The sequence below is a fragment of the Macrobrachium rosenbergii genome, chromosome 11 (assembly GCF_040412425.1).
Source record: "Macrobrachium rosenbergii isolate ZJJX-2024 chromosome 11, ASM4041242v1, whole genome shotgun sequence".
Taxonomy (NCBI): Eukaryota; Metazoa; Arthropoda; class Malacostraca; order Decapoda; family Palaemonidae; genus Macrobrachium; species Macrobrachium rosenbergii.
Window position 1 is genome coordinate 36,923,597 of NC_089751.1, and position 18,191 is coordinate 36,941,787.

General features: G+C 37.8%; 2 protein-coding genes across 7 annotated transcripts in view; one reads left to right on the forward strand and one right to left on the reverse strand.

The window, feature by feature from the left end:
* Positions 1-7,684, forward strand: part of LOC136843331 (uncharacterized) — a 282,587-nt gene extending 274,903 nt beyond the window's left edge. Inside the window, exon 4 of the mRNA XM_067111618.1 lies at positions 7,381-7,684. Coding sequence (XP_066967719.1) covers positions 7,381-7,669 — 289 coding nt within the window. The 3' untranslated portion in view covers positions 7,670-7,684. The remainder of the gene's footprint in view (positions 1-7,380) is intronic.
* msi (musashi) overlaps positions 1-18,191 on the reverse strand; it is a 294,988-nt gene that overhangs the window by 17,631 nt on the left and 259,166 nt on the right. Inside the window, exon 1 of one of the 6 annotated variants that reach the window (XM_067111612.1) lies at positions 1,952-2,395. The exons of 4 other annotated variants lie outside the window; for them this stretch is intronic. In XM_067111612.1, the coding sequence (XP_066967713.1) occupies positions 1,952-2,108 (157 nt within the window). In that variant the 5' untranslated portion in view covers positions 2,109-2,395. Of the gene's footprint in view, positions 1-1,195; positions 1,340-1,951; positions 2,396-18,191 lie in introns of those variants that run through there. One more of the 6 variants, XM_067111617.1, reaches the window with a different exon arrangement.

Below are 18,191 nucleotides of genomic sequence, written 5' to 3' on the forward strand. Positions count from 1 at the left end.
GTACTGGCTTCCAGGCCTGCTGGCCAAATAAGGAGACACTTTCATATGGTGTTAGTTTAACTATTAGATCAGCCTCCGTCTTCATTTTATCTCAAGATCAGAGGGCTATGTCAAGGGCTTTTTTTTTTTGAGATAAGTAACAATTATCTGAGTGAGCGAGGGACGATGTGTATGTGTGTAAACACAGAGAGAGAGAGAGAGAGAGAGAGAGAGAGAGAGAGAGAGAGACTAACAGCTATTCTCTTGGTATGCACATTTAATTAGGATCTACAATATGCATTATTTGAAGTTTAAGGTACAATAATGCTATTCATAACTGTTCCTCATTTTCCATGTCTACATTCCCCAGCTACATTGGGAATGATTTCTGCACTGCTTTCTCAAACAAGAAACTTCAAACTTGAATCTTCAGTGTCTTATCTAATCAAAAGGCAAATAAGAGCCTACTGGTAACATGCCTCATACTTTAAGCCTAACCTGAAGAACAAGACAAATAATACTGTACTGTACTATTACAGAGTTACCTATCCTACTGTTGACAAAAACACTAAGATGATGATTGTTCACAAAAACTTTAAACTGGTATTTTTTACGCTATGAAAAATCAAGTATATGGTGGCGAGTGTGGGATTTGACTTTAAGGACTTGAGAAATTCAAATTATTTATGAGATGTAAAGGAAAAAGCAGCCACTTTGCCTGAAAAGCGATATATATGGAAATACCTCAAGCTAGCATGACAGTGAGACAAGATTCTCAGCAGAGTACGTGCAAAGACTGAAAATGGAGATAACTTTTATTTAAACTGGTAGCCTAAATGGAAGGAAAAAAAAAAAGTTCAATTTCTACACAAGTCTAGTTGTTCCAACATAAAAGGCTTTCTGTTTAATAACTTATGATGGTGTGCACAACAATGAATTAAGCTCGATTAGAACTAAATATAAAGCAAAGGCTGGTCCATTAACCACAGTCAAACAGGGGCCAGCACACTGTTAACCATACAAAAGCTGCCCCAGAGACAAAACATAGGCCCATGCCAATCCTGGGTTACAAACAAGACTCAAACGGCCTCGATCAACAAATTCTTAACAGGAACACTTCAGCAGAGCTTTGCGACTTCCAATTATGAACGGGTCACAAAAACACGACACTGGGAGTGTTCAGAAGCTCTCAGGCTTAGGCCTCTTTTAAACTTACAAGTTTGATTATCGAATCGGAGCTCTCACTGAACTACACAATAAGCCAAGATGCGTGTCCCAAGTCACTACGACCACTAGAATGGTAGACCTCGAAATGACCGGAGCAAAGTTAAAGGGCCCTGTTATAAATATCCAAAGAAGCCATTCAACACGGGGGGGGGGGGTTGGATTAACTTGTGGGTCTGCCCTCCCCACCCACAGCCAATGGGCTCCAGAAAGCACGCTGCCATTCAACCACGGTGAATGTAATGGAGACGGCCGCACGGAGATGTTTATCAATATAATTTTTTTGGTAGAACTATATAGTAAAGGGTATATATAATGCAGTACGGGCGGGAAATTTACCGTTTTATGTTTATGCTTTTACGTGTTCAGTACCAGCCCACAGGATATTAAATGAAAATATACATTAGACAAAGACGGCAAATTTCTCATTACCTCAGCAAAAATCCTCATATCTTACCTGTACTGCATTATATAGCTTACGCTCTCCTATAGTTAAGAAAAAAATTATATTGTTAAACGATATTTTCGTGTAGCCGTCTCCTAACGACCCACATTAAGCAAAAGCCTACGGTGACAAAATCAGGTCATACGGAGCAGCGTACATATGTAAATTACTAAACTGAGAAGAAATATGAGATGAAGGCCATGACTGCAAGAACCATAATATGGTCTGAGCCACGTGGAACCGAAACAACCACAAACAGGCCTACAGATTACTGTATAATCCATATTTTCTATTTATACATACGTCCAATGGATTGAGAAGGAGGTCCTCTTTGCGTCCTGTAAATGTTTGCTCCCGCATAGATATTCATCCCTGGGTAGCTCCTCACGAGTGGAGGAGGACACGCGAACAACTTGAGGGAATCGACGTGCGTCATGTTTCCCTCTACTTCGTCAACCATCACTTAAACTACCCGCGTTCGTTACCGGAAATAAATTTATTGTGTACTTTCAGAATTTGATGTCATCTCCGACAGGTCGTGTATGCGAAGGATTTAGATTATTCCAGATATTTATTAAACAAAACAAAGAACTCGGGATGTAACTCCATCAAATTAATTTAACATCGAATGCACTGGAAGAGAAAACGGGGGCGAGATTTCAATGGGTTTCCCAACGCCAATGGCCGGTTGCTCGAATTTAATCAGAGGAAAATAAATGCTTGTTTAAGACACGTTCTTTATATCACATGGAATGCCACCTCCTCTCGGCTTCGACGGCCTGTTGCTTATACAAGGATAAGTTTAATACTGAGGGTTATCGATAACTTAGGCCCTGTGTACGTAGGTAGATTACGCTGATAAGATGAGATAACACAAGAGGACGATTCGTGACTAACCTAAAACTACGAGCTACACCAGCTGGTTTTACGTTGGCTTCTCATCTATCACACACTTTAATGATTACATTTTGAAAATATTTTAAATGCACTATCATGGCAACAAGTCACTGGCAGATAAATCCTTTTATCTGCATAGCACAGTGCAGATTTCCGGATGATTGTTACCGTAGTAACAATGGTGATGATAAATAAATGGGCTAAGAATCCTCGTGTATTTTGAAGTTACCTTTTTTATATTATTAAAAACAGATATGGAAGATACTTATTTTAAATTTTTTACCCGGGGATAATAAAAAAAAAAAAAAACACACACACACACGGGCCATCCCATGCTTCCTCCTTTCAACTTCCTCTCTAGAACATCCGCCGAAAACACCGGGCCCGGTCTCATTGGCCATCTTCCTTCCCTCAGCCTTTATTAATCATGTTATATGAGCCACCCACCTATTCGTGTTATTACCGCGAAGGTAACATGATTCTGATGTTGATCACATCCCCTTCATTCTTTTTCGTTGTTTTTAATTCATTTAAAGGTTGCAGTGGTCAACCGCTCATGTATTATGCAATTAATTTTTTTCACTTACTCTTTCTTGGAGGTGCAAGGGTCCCAAATATTAAGTAACCAGAAAACAAAGACAAAACCATTTCTGCCCCTACCCTACAGAAACTAATTAATTAAATATGTAAAGACTATACGTCATCGAACAATTTTAACTCACAAATTCAAAACTTTTTACTTTGAAGCCAGCAAGCTTGTACTTTCATCTTAACCAAGGTAACGTAGCGGACCTATATGAAAAAAAAAAACTTATACCTGATGTGTTGATTCTCGAGGTCTAGTTTTAGCGCAAACAAACTGCTTGAGCTGACATCTGTTGTATGCCATTCGTGCTTTCCCGTCTTCTGTGAAACCATTTTGGCTGCGTTACGGGCTTGGCTAAAGCATAGTGGTACCATTTGTTTACTCTATTATCTATTCTTTGTATTTGTGATATGTGATTCATTATTGCTCTGATTGATGGACAAAGTTTACTTGTTCAACGGGAAGTAAGTACAAGTTATGCGGAGTATTTGCTGAGTAGCTAAATAAGAAGATTGGCTGTATTCAGGTAGGCAAAGTGTTGACTAGGCTTAATAATGACGGAGGGGATGACTGGGCGCATTTTTTTTTTTTTTTTTGTAATCTGTAGACCATGGGTATTTAAATGAAGCCTTCATTAACCATAAATCCAATCTCACTTTCCCGTTGAGTATATTGAAATTTTGGAGGGATTCTATGGCCGACGTAATTGTCACCTCCTGTTGGGACGAAAAACGCCTCATACATTTACCACGGACAATGAATTAATGATGAAAATTGATTTAACTCGTAATTATTTTACTAGTTTTATGTGATTTAACGCGACTATGTACCATCTCCTAGTGTTCACACATCTTAATTCTAGTGACTCTCCTTCATACCGTCGAAGGGTTAGGTAGGCCTAGGGCATAAGGGTCTCCTACGGTGATTTATACTTTATTGCATAAAAAATTTGGCCAAGTGTTAGACTATGCTCATGTTCCCAGTCGTGGATATGTCCAATAAGGCCTTCGGGTGGTCCTAGTTCTTACACTAATGAAAAAGTTTTCAGCTCAAAAGTTGGATGGTCTAGGACCACTCACAAGTCGTGTCGTCTCAAAATCGCATATTTTATCAAGCCATGCGCTCTCTCATTGTAGGGTAATGTGAGGTTTCAGCTGGTTATTTCCGACTTAAGGATGAGCACATAGTCAATTTTATGACCGCATTTGAACGTTTTACAAGTGTCCAACACTGTATTAGAATGGTGTTAGGCTTTCCAGGCTTGGGGCTGGGGCATAAGCCTTTATCAATCATAATTTCCTTTGAGTGTAAGTTAATTAAAAAGGTATATTTAATTCGATATAAACAAAAATATTTGTGGGTTAATATTTGTGAAGGAACACACACATATATACATATATATATATATATATATATATATATATATATATATATAATAATATATATATATATATATATATATATATATATATATATATATATTATAATTATAATTACATATATGTGACTGTGGGTGCCTTTGCGTACACAGGTTGCACGCACTGGTCCATGCCTATGTTTTTTTTTCCACATCCTCGGAAGGGCTAATTTGGAAGTTTTCCACTTAAGGCCGAAGTTATCAAATTCTTTGCTGCACAATGCCTAAACTTTGCTCTGGATTTCCAACGTCTATGTTCACCTCAGCATTTCCGGTGCCCTCTCTTTTTTTCGTAAAAATATCACCAAGAAAACAAAGAGGGTTGCGGGGGGTGGGCGGACCTTAAGTTTTAGTTTATAACTAATAAATGGCATCTCCTTGGAGACTACCGAATGCCTCTCTTTAAACCCATATATCCGGCCAGTTCGATCAATTTACGAATGGTATCGTTTTAGTTGTATAAGAAGAGGTTTTCTGATCATTTTACCAAAGCAGACTGACGGGAGATGATAACCCTGTGTTGTACATGGGGGGAATTTTCTTCTTTTTCCTGCGTTCGAGGAAAAATGGGATCACATATTAAGGACTATAACTTATTCAAAATCAAGGGACACGGTTTTAATTTCACGAACTGGATCTGTTTTTTTTTTCATAATGTGGATAAACACGTAGTTTCTCTTGCACAGTTTGGACAAACACAGGGTTTTCCTTTCACAGTTTTAACACATGGTTTCCGTTTCACAATTAGAACGAATACGTCGTTTTCCTAAGACAATACTAATGGTACTACAGTTTTTTTCTTCATTTTAATAGGAATGAACGCAATTTTACATCTTCGATAAAACAATTTCCTCTAAGTTATATATTCCTTCAAAATTACGCCGAAACTTTGCTTATTTCTACTAATGCAACGAATTTGATGGATTTGCATTAAGCTTAGTTCCTGCAATATAAAATGGAAAGCTTTTTATTTTTTTTTATTAAAAAATGGATAACATGGATAATTTAATAATCCATCAGATACACTCGCTCGAACGTAATGCAATTCACGAAAAGGAAAAAAAAAATGGGGTTTGGGTGCTAATATTCTCATTAGCGCTAATTGCCTCAGCCAGTTTCTAAATTGATTTTCAGAGTGAAGTCATTAAGAGTAAGCCATTTTGACTTGTACTGATGTAATGCCGTTGTCTTTGATAAGCTTACACGGCTATGTATGGTTCTGGTTAGTTTAGGTTTGGTTTATTTGAATTTTCGATGTATCTTACGCCCTCTTCCTCTCTCTTCCTCTCTTTACTGTATTCGCTTTTGCAAGTAGAAACCATCTAACCCTTTTGCCTGTAAAGATTAAGCACCGTAAAAGATTTTGTAAACGACGTCAAGGGAACGGGAAGGTACCTCTTCTGAGGATCACTTCGGCACCTGTTCCCTCTCACGCTAGGCTGAAGTTCCATCAGTTCTCTTTCGACGCTCGAATATTTTGTACTGTAATTTTTCTTTTGACTACGCTTACAAAGAACGGGACAATATAACATGCTGCCTCAATGACTGCGATTCCTGGTATATTTCATACCCTTTTCATAACGTGATTAAAATGAAGCGAGGTTAGTTACGGTACCTATACGCCAGACTGTACATAGCATGATATATCAGGTTACACGTGTATTTGTGTGTAATTACTAAAGCCCATTTTCGTTTTCCTAAAAAAATATTTTAAGGGAAATAAGTTGTGGTAAACATTTAACAGACATGAACTCATCAGCATTATAGTTAAACGTGTATTTATGTACTTTACTAAAACACTTCTACTTACGAGATGTATTTTATTCACCAGTTACCCTTTCCTTTCTAAGGGATAAAACCTGACAAAATGCATGACACCGTGGCTATCGCGTTCATCCAAGGGTGTATACATTTAGCAAAACTAAATAAAAAAAGACGAAATCTTCGGTCTCTTCGTATCATCTATATAACTATTTTAAGTATAAATTCTCTATGAAAACACCAGTCATTCTAGTAGTAAAAAAAAAAACTGATCCGAATAAAAACATGGAACTCTGAAACTTTTTCTTTGCGTTACATTTTCAATCTCAATTTTTTACATCCTTTGAAGCCCAGGTTCAGAAAGGAATGTCTGTAAGCCACTTGAAGGCTTGCCATTCAGTTAATCACATTACGTCTGATGAAAAGTGCTTTTAAAAAACGAACATGCGAATTACCAGACAGAAAATATTACTTGAGAGAGAGAGAGAGAGAGAGAGAGAGAGAGAGAGAGAGAGAGAGAGAGAGAGAGATCATGAATAGGGTGCTAATTTAGTGTAATCCTGTGTGGCTGATGGTTTTTCTCTACAAACCGTGCTGCGGGTCGCACTCAGGGGATTACGAGTAGCTGTTTCATATGGTAATGTGAGCTGTACTGGTAGCACAGTCCCCTTTATTAAGAAAAAAAAATTCAAGTTTTTTTTTTTTTTTTTTTTGCTTAAGGTGTTGACTTTTCAATACCTGACGAGCTATTTACCGGATGAGTTGGCTTCTCTTTAGTGATGAAAAATGTGGATTTGGCTCGTAAATGTCACACGTAACAGTGCTCTTCATAAGTCATTAGCTTGTATGTCATTACCTCTCGCACATTATCATATACATAAATGTGGATTTAAGAGGCTGATCATGTTTTGTTTTTTCTTGTAGGTTAAATGCATGATTTGCCTTTAGGTACTTTTGAATGCTTTAATTAGTATTTATGAACGTCATTGACATAATGTTGTAATTAAATGTGTGTACATTTTCAGTTCTAGACTATTCACTGGATTTCAAATATTTTTTTTCTTTTTTCAGGATTAACCGCTCCGATTTCGCTCGTTGGGAGACAATCGACGTCAACAAGCCTCAAAAGGTAAGTATATACTTCCAATCTCTTTCTAGTCAAGTGTGCTTTGATTCACTCAACGGCCTTGCCCTTCGCTTTAGTCTCGCAGTCGCAGTCTTCTGTTCGTCAACAGAATCTTCATCTCTCCTACGTCCTCACATAGACTCACTCCCGCCCCCAGCACCCCTTTTCAATTCCCGTTGCGACAGGAAGTTAGTAAGCCTCCCTCCCGAGTCCGGTGAGAGAGGAGTAAGCTAGTTTCGTATACGAGTGAGAGGAAGGAAGGAAAGACACTCTCTTCCTGTTCCTCAGGGAAGGTAAGTTCCCATCAAGTTATGGACAACACTCGAGTAAGTTTCATCTTCTGGGAGAGCTAAGTGGTTTTAATTATCCGTCCGCTAACAATCTCGGCGAAGTTGGTTAGTGGCATTCCGGCGGACCTTTAGGGAAATGAAACTGTCGGTTGTGGATGACGTCCCTCCCTTATCCCCCCCCTCAACATCATCTTTCCTACCTCCAACCCGACACTTCAAGCCTGTCCTAGTCTCTGTTGAGTAAGGATTCGTTCTTTGTTTTACTATTGTTAAGAGTTGTATGTTGAGTGGTTATTCTGTTGGGGAAATAAGAATGCGAGAACAGACCTACATGTCACAGCAAGTGGGTCAAAACTGCGATTCAGAGCATCATAAAATACGTCACTTTCTTTTATATAAATCATCATAGACCTACTTGACTTGAAATGGGAAATTTTGCACACAAGCTGCATCAGTGAAAAGGCTTCAATAACGGTCGTTACGACCTAAAAAAATAACAGCGTTGTGGTATCGAAAATGCCCTGCTTGGTATTAGGTCTGCATTTTCTACAATTATTTCGGCTTAACACCAAAACGTTACATAAAATACGTCGAAAGCGACCATTGAAGTCTCAGCTTACATTTGTTTCTTCCATTGCAGTACAGTGTATGGTCGGCTTACAGAACAGTTACTACTGGGGTTCCCTAAATCAAGAGCTCATCTATAACGTACTTTGGGGAGGGAGTTATGTTATGTAATGTAAGTTCATGCTTTGTGTAGCCTTATCACATTGTTTACATAAAAGTATTGTCCCATACGACCATAAATAAAATTATTTTATTAATGTTACAGGATCATGTTGGGCTTGCAAAAAATCTTTGGCAGATATTTAAATAATACTCGTCTATAAATTATCATTAACAAAATTATGTTATATGAAAAACTGATGTAGAAGTTGAGCATGGCAGGACAGGGAACATACCTATACTTGCAAAAGACCCAGTATCGTGACACTGAGTGGCAAGGTAAAATAATACACCGGTTGAACTTTCGCTTATTCGTAAGGCTGACCTTTCTTGGCACTGTAATGGACACTAGTACAAGGTTGCCCATCCGCCAAATGGCAGCCGAAAATGACCTAGCACAAAACGACAGCCCCCGGGCCAAGTGAAGGTTACAGAACGTGGTTTGCATTTGCGGCGAGTGCGGTGCGGAAGCGTGGACTGTTGATTAGAGAGCAGCAGTTTTTTTTCGTTCCATTTTCCTACGATAGAATCGGCGGGAACTAAACAGTGTCTTGGAGAGTCCTGTATTATTTCTTTCCATTTTTAACTACATTACCCAATGTTCTTATTCAAATCGACCATTATCACATGATGCGAGCATATTGTTATAAAACAACTCGGATCAGGTGAAGGAATATATTGAAAGTTATTAGTTTCCTCCCTCCTTCAGCATAGCTATTACGGTTAACATTCCATCACAAGTAAAATAATCAAGTCATTCCCAGTATACTCAGTTTTCTTTAAAATCTACTTTAGCAGACAGACATTCGGAATAAAGTCAAGCGCATATATATATATATATATATATATATATATATATATATATATATATATATATATATTATAATATATATATATATAATTTTGTGTGTGGGTGTATGTGATGAAAAATGTAGGTATGTTAGATATGGGTGAAACCCATATTCATAAAGTTAAACACCTCCATCTCTCCCTGATATTGCAACCTGTGGCATTTTTTTTTTTTTTTATCACGCAAGCAAATTTTCTGACATCATCTTGTAGCCAAACCTTGCAGCAATAGGCTAATATTCTTGGACATAATTAATCTGGCGCATCCAGAAAACGCCTTTACGAACACCAAGGAAGGTTTTACTAACAAGACCCATGCCGGCAAAAGACCAGCATAATATAAAACCCCTTCTTGTAAACAAGCGGCCCAAAAGAGTACACGCATAACTGGTGATGACCAGAAAGTTAATCACCATAAGAGTTAATCTAATGAATTCCAAGATCTTAAATGGAAATCCCCGTCTTCATGATTCAAGTAAATAGCCTGCCGGTGTCCTCCTATGCTCGGTCACGCCTACTTAAAACCGCATTACAGGCTGGCGGTCATTATTTCTTCCTAATGATGTATACAAACACAAAAATGCAGGTATAGGGTTGGTTGCTTGAAACGAGAGATGGCGTGTAAGCATTAAATGGCTGGAGGGGAAGCTGAGGATAGTAAGTGGATTTAAGTCTAGAAAGGCAAAGGAGGGATTGAAAAAGTGCGGTGCTCAGAGAAGGCTCAGGCCTTTATTTGTTTCTTCGGTGTTTTCATGTGGCCACATTACTCTTGTGCCTTTGATTTAATAATTTTATTTTTTTAACTTTTATTGAGAAAATTTACATAGTTTTGCACATAGTTACCTTTTATACAAATATATTTTTTATATTATGTACATACTTTTTTTTTTTTGGTAGTTGTCACAGTGTGGTTAATATATCATTTACATCTACGCACCTAAGTCATCTACACAAATGTTACTCCCATTTCTCGAGATGAACATATTTTCTAGTAAAAAATAAATGACGTTTATCCTTAAGTGCTTTTAACAATATACATCTTGTTTTGAACATTCTACTTTTTATAACTGAAATCATACTTAACTCATCTGCTAAGGGCATTACTTTATGAAGATACCAAATTCCAGTTATATACTCACTTATTAAACCAGTGCTGTATTTTTATCCTTTTTTTTGTGTAGGCTTGAAAATCCAATTTTAAAACCTATATAAAACTTACTGCATTTATTTTACAAACCTGGCTCGGTACTTTTTTATCCACTTCAAAACAGTTCTCTTCAGTTTACAAAAATAATCTAAGTGCGTGATAGTTTCAGCTTCTCCACAATTACTACACAGATAACTATCCATTATGTACATCTTTTTATTAAGTGGGATCATTTACTTGTCGAGAAAATTCATACAAGAGAACGAAATATTGAGGTGATTTTGTGCACTTGACGATTCAGAGACACTTCAACACTAGAGTCCTCGATGTAACGCAAATTTAAGATTACCTCAGTTATTTTGATTCAATTTTGTTTTCACTGAATGATGACCGTTTTAACTCGTGAATTGCATTCAAGGTAAATCGTGTGGTTGCATCACGAAAGTATAGTATTTTTGTCAGCCGGATTTAATTTTCAAAATTTTGTTTTTGGGTGCTTCATTATAAATAAATCGGGGCAAGCAGAGTTGAATTAGGAATAATGAAAATCTCATTAGTTGGAAAATGTACATGACATTCACCAGTCCACGGTCAGACATTTTGCAGTACCTTTTCATCCATTTTTCCAAGAGTAATTAATCAGCTGCTTAATAAAGTTTTCATTACTTTTAGTACTCCCTGTTAGCATCTCTACATTTTGTTATAAAATTCCTAACATTAACCAATCGCTGTTTAATTAACATTTCATTGTTTAGTACTTCCTCGTTCATTAGGCGTACCATTACCCTAATACAAGCACTTCATTGTACGTCAGTGAGTTCCCTTAAAAAAAAACTCGTCCAATCAATTTCAATCAGTTTTTGACTGGACTTCTATTGTTGTACTCTCTTCGCGATTACTGATTGGTTTTCAAATAAGCCTTCTACTGCTCACAAAAATTTTATTTTTTCAGTTATCAGGTTATATTATTAATATGCAAAAGTAATTCAACAGTATCAGATTATTTATATTTTCCTTAAAATCGTAATGAATTCGAATTATCTTATTGTTTCCTAATTACACCGACGCCTTTTTTTTTTTTTGGGGGGGGGGGGACAAACTTAAGGGAGAAACAGCTATCATCTCTCAGTGGTAGTTTTGAACATTTCCCAATTAAAAATAGCCAGTAATTTTGCTCTCATATTTTAGTGAGTGTCCTAAAGAACGACAAGTGTTTAACTCTTGTGTTAACATAAAACAGTCTCTCTTTCCGAGAACAGTATGACTCTCGTCTCAGAGTTTTCTGAATGATATTACCCTTGTTTTTAAGAGTACCCTGGGTTAGAGGGGTGACCTCTTTAAAAGTTATTACCGTACTCTACACATCTTATTCCGTTGCAGTTTACTTTCCTTGTTAACAGCTTCCCTTGGAATCCATATTGCAGAAAATAGTGTGAAACCCGAGTGGTTGCATGTTTATTTTCGTCGAGAGAGAGAGAGAGAGAGAGAGAGAGAGAGAGAGAGAGAGAGAGAGAGAGAGAGAGAGAGAGAGAGAATGTTTATTAATAGAGTAAGGTCGTTTCGACCGTAAATAGAAAAATGGATTTTCTTCCTCTGAACTGAAATGCCACCCTGGGAGGAACTGACGCAGCATTTGATACACTAACAATGCGATTCAGCGACTGGATAGCGACGACGATGATGACTGGCGCGTTCGGAATCGCATGACTGTAAAAACAAATGACAATCGCGCGCCAGTCTCTCGGTTGCGGTGATGTGTTCGTTTGGCATCGGCGTGACTTGTGTGAATTTTTCCTTAACTCTGTTTTTCCTTCTCCACATTATTTTCTTGACAATTACTTCAATTTCATGCAGGGTTTGTTTTAATGGCCGAGGGAAATAAATGATCATTGAAATGCCATCAAAAGGAAAATGATTGCATTTAATAAGCAGTCATCGACTATCGCTACCAGATTTCCAAACACATGCACATTAATGACGTCACGCCCCGTCTGACAGACACGTTACCTGTAATTAGAAACTTGACAGGTATTGCATAACAAAGGAACGCCCACACAAAGGAGAGAGAGAGAGAGAGAGAGAGAGAGAGAGAGAGAGAGAGAGAGAGAGATACTCTGCATGTCTAATGGACTTTACGCCATTAGCAATATTAAATGCGCCTAATTTTTTTATCTTTTATTAGAGAAAATATACAATATTTAACATTTTTAATAGTATTACAATCGGAATTTAATAAAAACTGACAACTTTACCAAAAACAAATCTAGTTTTATCCTACCATTCGGGTCGACAAATATTTTATCTTGTACATTTTACATATAATCTATGTATTTCAATGTAAACTGATGGTTGTTTCTCCACAACCGAAAGCCACGTCAAGCTATTGTCTTAAAACAAGTTCTTTGTATTTGCCTAAGAGAAATCGTCTCTCTCTTGGAATCGACCGGTTTCTTTCAAATTTAAAGAGAGAAAAACCTGATTGATTACTGGCATGGTGGCGGAGAGGGTTGCTGATGCGGAAATTTCCTCTTAGACTGTGCGCTTGTGTTAAGTTTTCAACTCCAGTAAATTTTGCGCGAGATCGTTAAATTCAACCGCCACCGCTTTCTGAAACACGTCATTATTTTCATACCATCAAAGGGGTTTCTCTCTTCTAACGTTCTTAAAGAGAAAATCGTGTTTTTATGTTTTCCTCGGCAGCCAACCTAAGATAGCCAACGTTTTTTTTTTTTTTTTTCCCTCTGCCGTTTGTCTCCATTCTCACACATGGTTTGGAGTTGGAAGTTACGGGAAATATATGATGATGGCATATACCATGTAAGTAGATACATATATGTGCCGCTAAAGTCCTTTTTGATCAAGATATGCGTTCTTATATAAACACACTTTTATAAGCAGATTCTTGGATTTTTATTTTAGGGACGTCGTCACCAAAGCTCTTATTATTTGCACGGTCTAATAGGCAGGAGGAAAACTGTGCATAAAAGTGTTTTAAGCGTTACTTAATGGCAATAGTAAACTATTAGGATTCTTGTTTGCTTTATCGAATGATATCACCGAAGTTGAAAACATTAGCGGATGGCCTGTGACAGGTAAAACTAAAATTCGATATAACTCAGCAGTTTTCCACAAACTTCACCAAAGTTCATTTTACTGGGAAACTTTTTTTTTTTTTTTTTTACCTCAAGTCTTCAAGGAACCGTTCCGTTATAACTACAGCATGACGTCACTGATATTGTTTTTACAAGTGTACGTGGTTAAGACGGTGACCGCCCTATAGTCCGAAGGCCCGATAGTCCGAAGGTCCGATAGTCCGAAAGTCAGCAGGCCCGATAGTCCGATAGTCCGAAAGTCAGAAGGCCCGATAGTCCGACGGACTGTAATCAGCCCCCCACCCCTCCACAGCTAATACGGCAAAATTGTAACCAGTAAACACCCATAAAAATACCAACCTACGACTATCGGACCTTCGGACTATCGGGCCCTCGGACTAACGGACTGTAATCGTTAAGACCGGCAGGTGCTTATCGGGTTTAATAATGAATCTCTCTCTCTCTCTCTCTCTCTCTCTCTCTCTCTCTCTCTCTCTCTCTCTCTCTCTCTCTCTCTCTCTCTCTCTTTTGTTTTGTTTCGCCCGGTGGAAATGTTAGTTTATAAAGAATAACTTCTTATGATTTACTTGACGCATCTTTAGAGAAAACAAACAAAATTTAATCATACCACACTATTATTAAAACTGGTTCAGATCTTCAGCTGCGCCGCATACTTCAAGTTACAAGAGGGATTACTTAAAATGTTCTAGAACAAAGAGATACCAGGTCTAATACAATACATATTAGACGCAAAATCTGTAGCAGCAAATACAAAAATATTTCAGATACAAAACATTAGCTAACACTGTGAGGTGGGTTTGTAAGTCGGTGAGAGGTGAGCATTTATGAATTATAAATGAATATTTAAGTGTCTATTACATTAGCGACTTGCAAGTATAAATGACTTTTTCGTATATCATTACCATTATCGTAAACTGCTTTCTATCTTGAGTATAATTATTTTCCTCACGTGGACTAATTATAAAAGCACCTAATAGTCTACTTCAGTCAGGTTTGAGTATTAGGCGTTAAGACACATGATGTGTATGTACACATGAAAAAAAAAATCTACCAGGTGACTTGCTTAACTTTGTATTCGTTATTAGTGCTGTTGAGATTATATGTAATATTGTATATTATATATACAGATACTGTTGTTTTTATAATAAAAGATAAAAAAATGCATTGTAACTAGTACTACACTGCTCCTTGCCCACAATTTTCACGTAAGGGGTGTTGAAGTTCTGTGACATACTATTGAATTTTTTGGTTTTCAATATTTTCTGTATTTCAGTCATATATATATATATATATATATATATATATATATATATATATATATAAAAGTTATATATATATATATACATATATATATATATGTGTGTGTGTGTGTGTGTGTGTAATTCGACAGGGAGAGGGGGGAATAATGTTTATTTATATCATAAGCTTATGTTAAGGTGTACGAACTGAATAAACCCACAGATTGACCCGGCAAAAAATTACTTTTACCCCATAAATCATTTAGGGTGAAGATTGACAGCCAATATTTTTTACTTAAAATCGTTATTTAAATTATTTGACTCCACAGGCATGGGGTAAATTTAGTGAAAACGGGAGAACCATTTGTGTTATCAAAGGACGGCCGTCAGTAATGAATTTTTTAAGCAGTAAATGATTCACTGCTTTTATTAGCGAGCAGGACACTTGTTTGGTTTCTCCCTCATCCAACTTGCAGCTACCACAATGCTTATTTGATGTAGTCTGAGATCTTTTTACTGCGCTTATTTCTTTTTTACTTATATGCTTGGAGTTTTAAGTTCAGACACTTCAAATATAGTTCCCTGACAATTTTTTTTTTTTTTACCCGCGGTGCCTTTGGAGTTTATAGCATGTCACCATACTTGTTGACGCTCCTGTGTGACGGGACGCAGCGTTAAATGAAGGGTCGTTAAGAGATTGACGTTTGCAAATGAACCTAACGATGTAAATCACTTCAAAGAATTCAGGTTGCTTGAAATCTTATTATTCTCTCTCTCTCTCTCTCTCTCTCTCTTTCTCTCTCTCTCTCTCTCTCTCTCTCTCTCTCTCTCTCTCTCTCTCTCTCTCTCGGCCCAGAATACGAATTGCACTTAAGGGATGCGTGTGCCAAGTGTTCTTAGGATGTCATTAAACGTGACTCAACGTTGTATGAAGCGAAACACGTAAATTTGTGCGTGGGTTGTTAAAAGAAATTATTACATTACTAAGCATAAAAACTGGAAACTTTCGGAGTGAAAGTTGTATAGGATAAAGCAATATTATTGGTCAAGTTTTACTCGGCGACGTTGGCCAAACGTAGGCTTAGACAAGGTAAAAATCACTGTAATTGTTTTTTTTTTCATATAACAATAAGTGTTGAATGTAAAGACGAGAGAGAGAGAGAGAGAGAGAGAGAGAGAGAGAGAGAGAGAGAGAGAGAGAGAGGGGGCAAACATTCATTTAGCTGTGGCAGTCTGTCGGGAGTTAAGTAAGATTTCCCAACTCCCACCCAAAGTTTAGTACCAACTATTTAGCGTATCTCGGGCGGAAAAAGTAGTAGGAATAATTCATTCCCTTTGCAATGCTGTCGTTTGGGAAGGTCTTTTTTTATTCGTTGCGTCCTTCGCGGAGTGCACAATTTTTGCTTTTTATGTTTAAAATGTCCTAATAAATGACCATCGCTGTTGTATGTGCAGGGCGTGTGCGTAATGTAATATTTATGTTGTACATGGCTGCTTCACACTCGCTTTTTTTTTTTTTTTTTTTTAGAGGTTTTGTGCCTTGTTTTGTCAGTCAGTGTCGACGTTTCTATTGTCTCATTTTTCTTAAGTTTCGTGTCCCCCAAAATGTATCGTTATTAACAGCCAGAGCTCCTTCTACCCTTCCCTAAGACCCAAGTCCCATGTATTCATCCATTTCTTTCGTGAGTTCGCCTCCAGGTCAGATTTCAAGGGATACAAGGAGGGTTCGGGAAGCCAACCGCAGATGGCGTTACCTGACAACCTCCCTAACATCCGCCCTACCCCCTTCCCGCCACTCTCTCTCTCTCTCTCTCTCTCTCTCTCTCTCTCTCTCTCTCTCTCTCTCTCTCTCTCTCTCTCTCGAATCTACCCCGTTTCCTCACCATGTGAGAAACCACTGGCCCATTCATATGTTTTGGAGTCCTATTGGGACGGGCAGCCTAATGCCCAGTTCTGCCCGAAGAAAACGGAGAAAGGAAAATCCAATCTTTGCAGTGGGAAGAAAAGAAACGACCCCTGAACCTTGCATTCAGAAGTGGTAGCCATTATTAATAAGAACGGCATAAGATTGCAGTGCCCACGTTCATTTGAAATTTTCTGCCCCCTTTCTTTCTGTTTCTATGGGAGCTTTTATGCGCGTAATCTTTTCTCGCAAGTCAGCAAATTCATATAATCTTTATGTCGGAATCGGAAGTGACTGAGTAGACAGGCGGTTCTGAAACCATTCAGTTATGTCCCGTAGATTTTCTCCCCACTCTTTCCTTCCTAACCAATATACTCGTACAAAATCCATGTATTAGTTATGTTTCCAATGTGTATGTTATTCATTTGTCATTTTCGTTGCACGGTTTTTTTTAAAATAATAATAGGTGTACATTATACCTGTAAACACAGTGAATTCAAATGCAAGTACCTTGGTGAGCAATCAGTCATTCCTTACTACATGTTCAATTTTACATATAAAATTCCTCCATTGTTAGTCTTCAAGATATCGGTGAAGGTCTTTCTTGATTGACTTCCGCAACTAGTCTCACTTCCTTTCCATCATGCATTTATAACAAGTTTGTCGGCAATGGTACTAATGTTGGTTGACTGACTCCTTTATGTTGTCTTTTTTTAATTTTAGGAGTTTTTCAGAGACCTAGTGTACTGGCCCCGTTTACTCCGTTATATTCGCGGTTGTTGAACATTGTTATTTTCTAATAGCCAAGCTAAAAATGAGACAAGTGTTGAGTAGAAAAGATGAGATGAAAGGTCAGGAAAAAAAACCTTTTAAGTTTTATTTTACTACCCAAGTCAATACATAGAAAGTTAAAAGAGGCACCGAACTCGCCTTCGAACACCCAACCAAATCCCCCCCCCCTCTCTTTCTCTCTCACATAAAATCCGGCCCTCCACCTTCCTTATTTCCTGTCCATTTTTAGAAACACTCGAAAGAACATCAGACTTGGACTAGAAACATCTTTGCCGTTCCCCTTAGCTATCCCTCCTCCCTACCCCCATCCACATCCTCCTTCCTAACTCCCATCCTTCCTTTCCTCTCCTTGTCTCCTCTCTCGTTTCCCCGCGGCTAACACGATTCTACGAATGGACATGAAAAAAGGGAAACTGGGAGTCAAGGTTTTTTCTTTCATGAAGCTCGTTTTTCTTGCAAGAATGTTAATGGGAAACAGGGAGCCTCACCCGTTAGTTGGGTGTTGTTTTCACCCCCACCTTCTCTTTAAACTTCTGTGAGGAGTATGTAAAAAAAAAAAAAAAACCGTTCTACACTATCTCTACATTCAAGGAAAAATTAGACGTGAGCGCAACATTTTCCATATCTTCAACGTTTGCTCAAGGTTTTTGTAGACTAAATTCATAGCCTAAGAGAATCATTTTTCGTCAGCATGCACA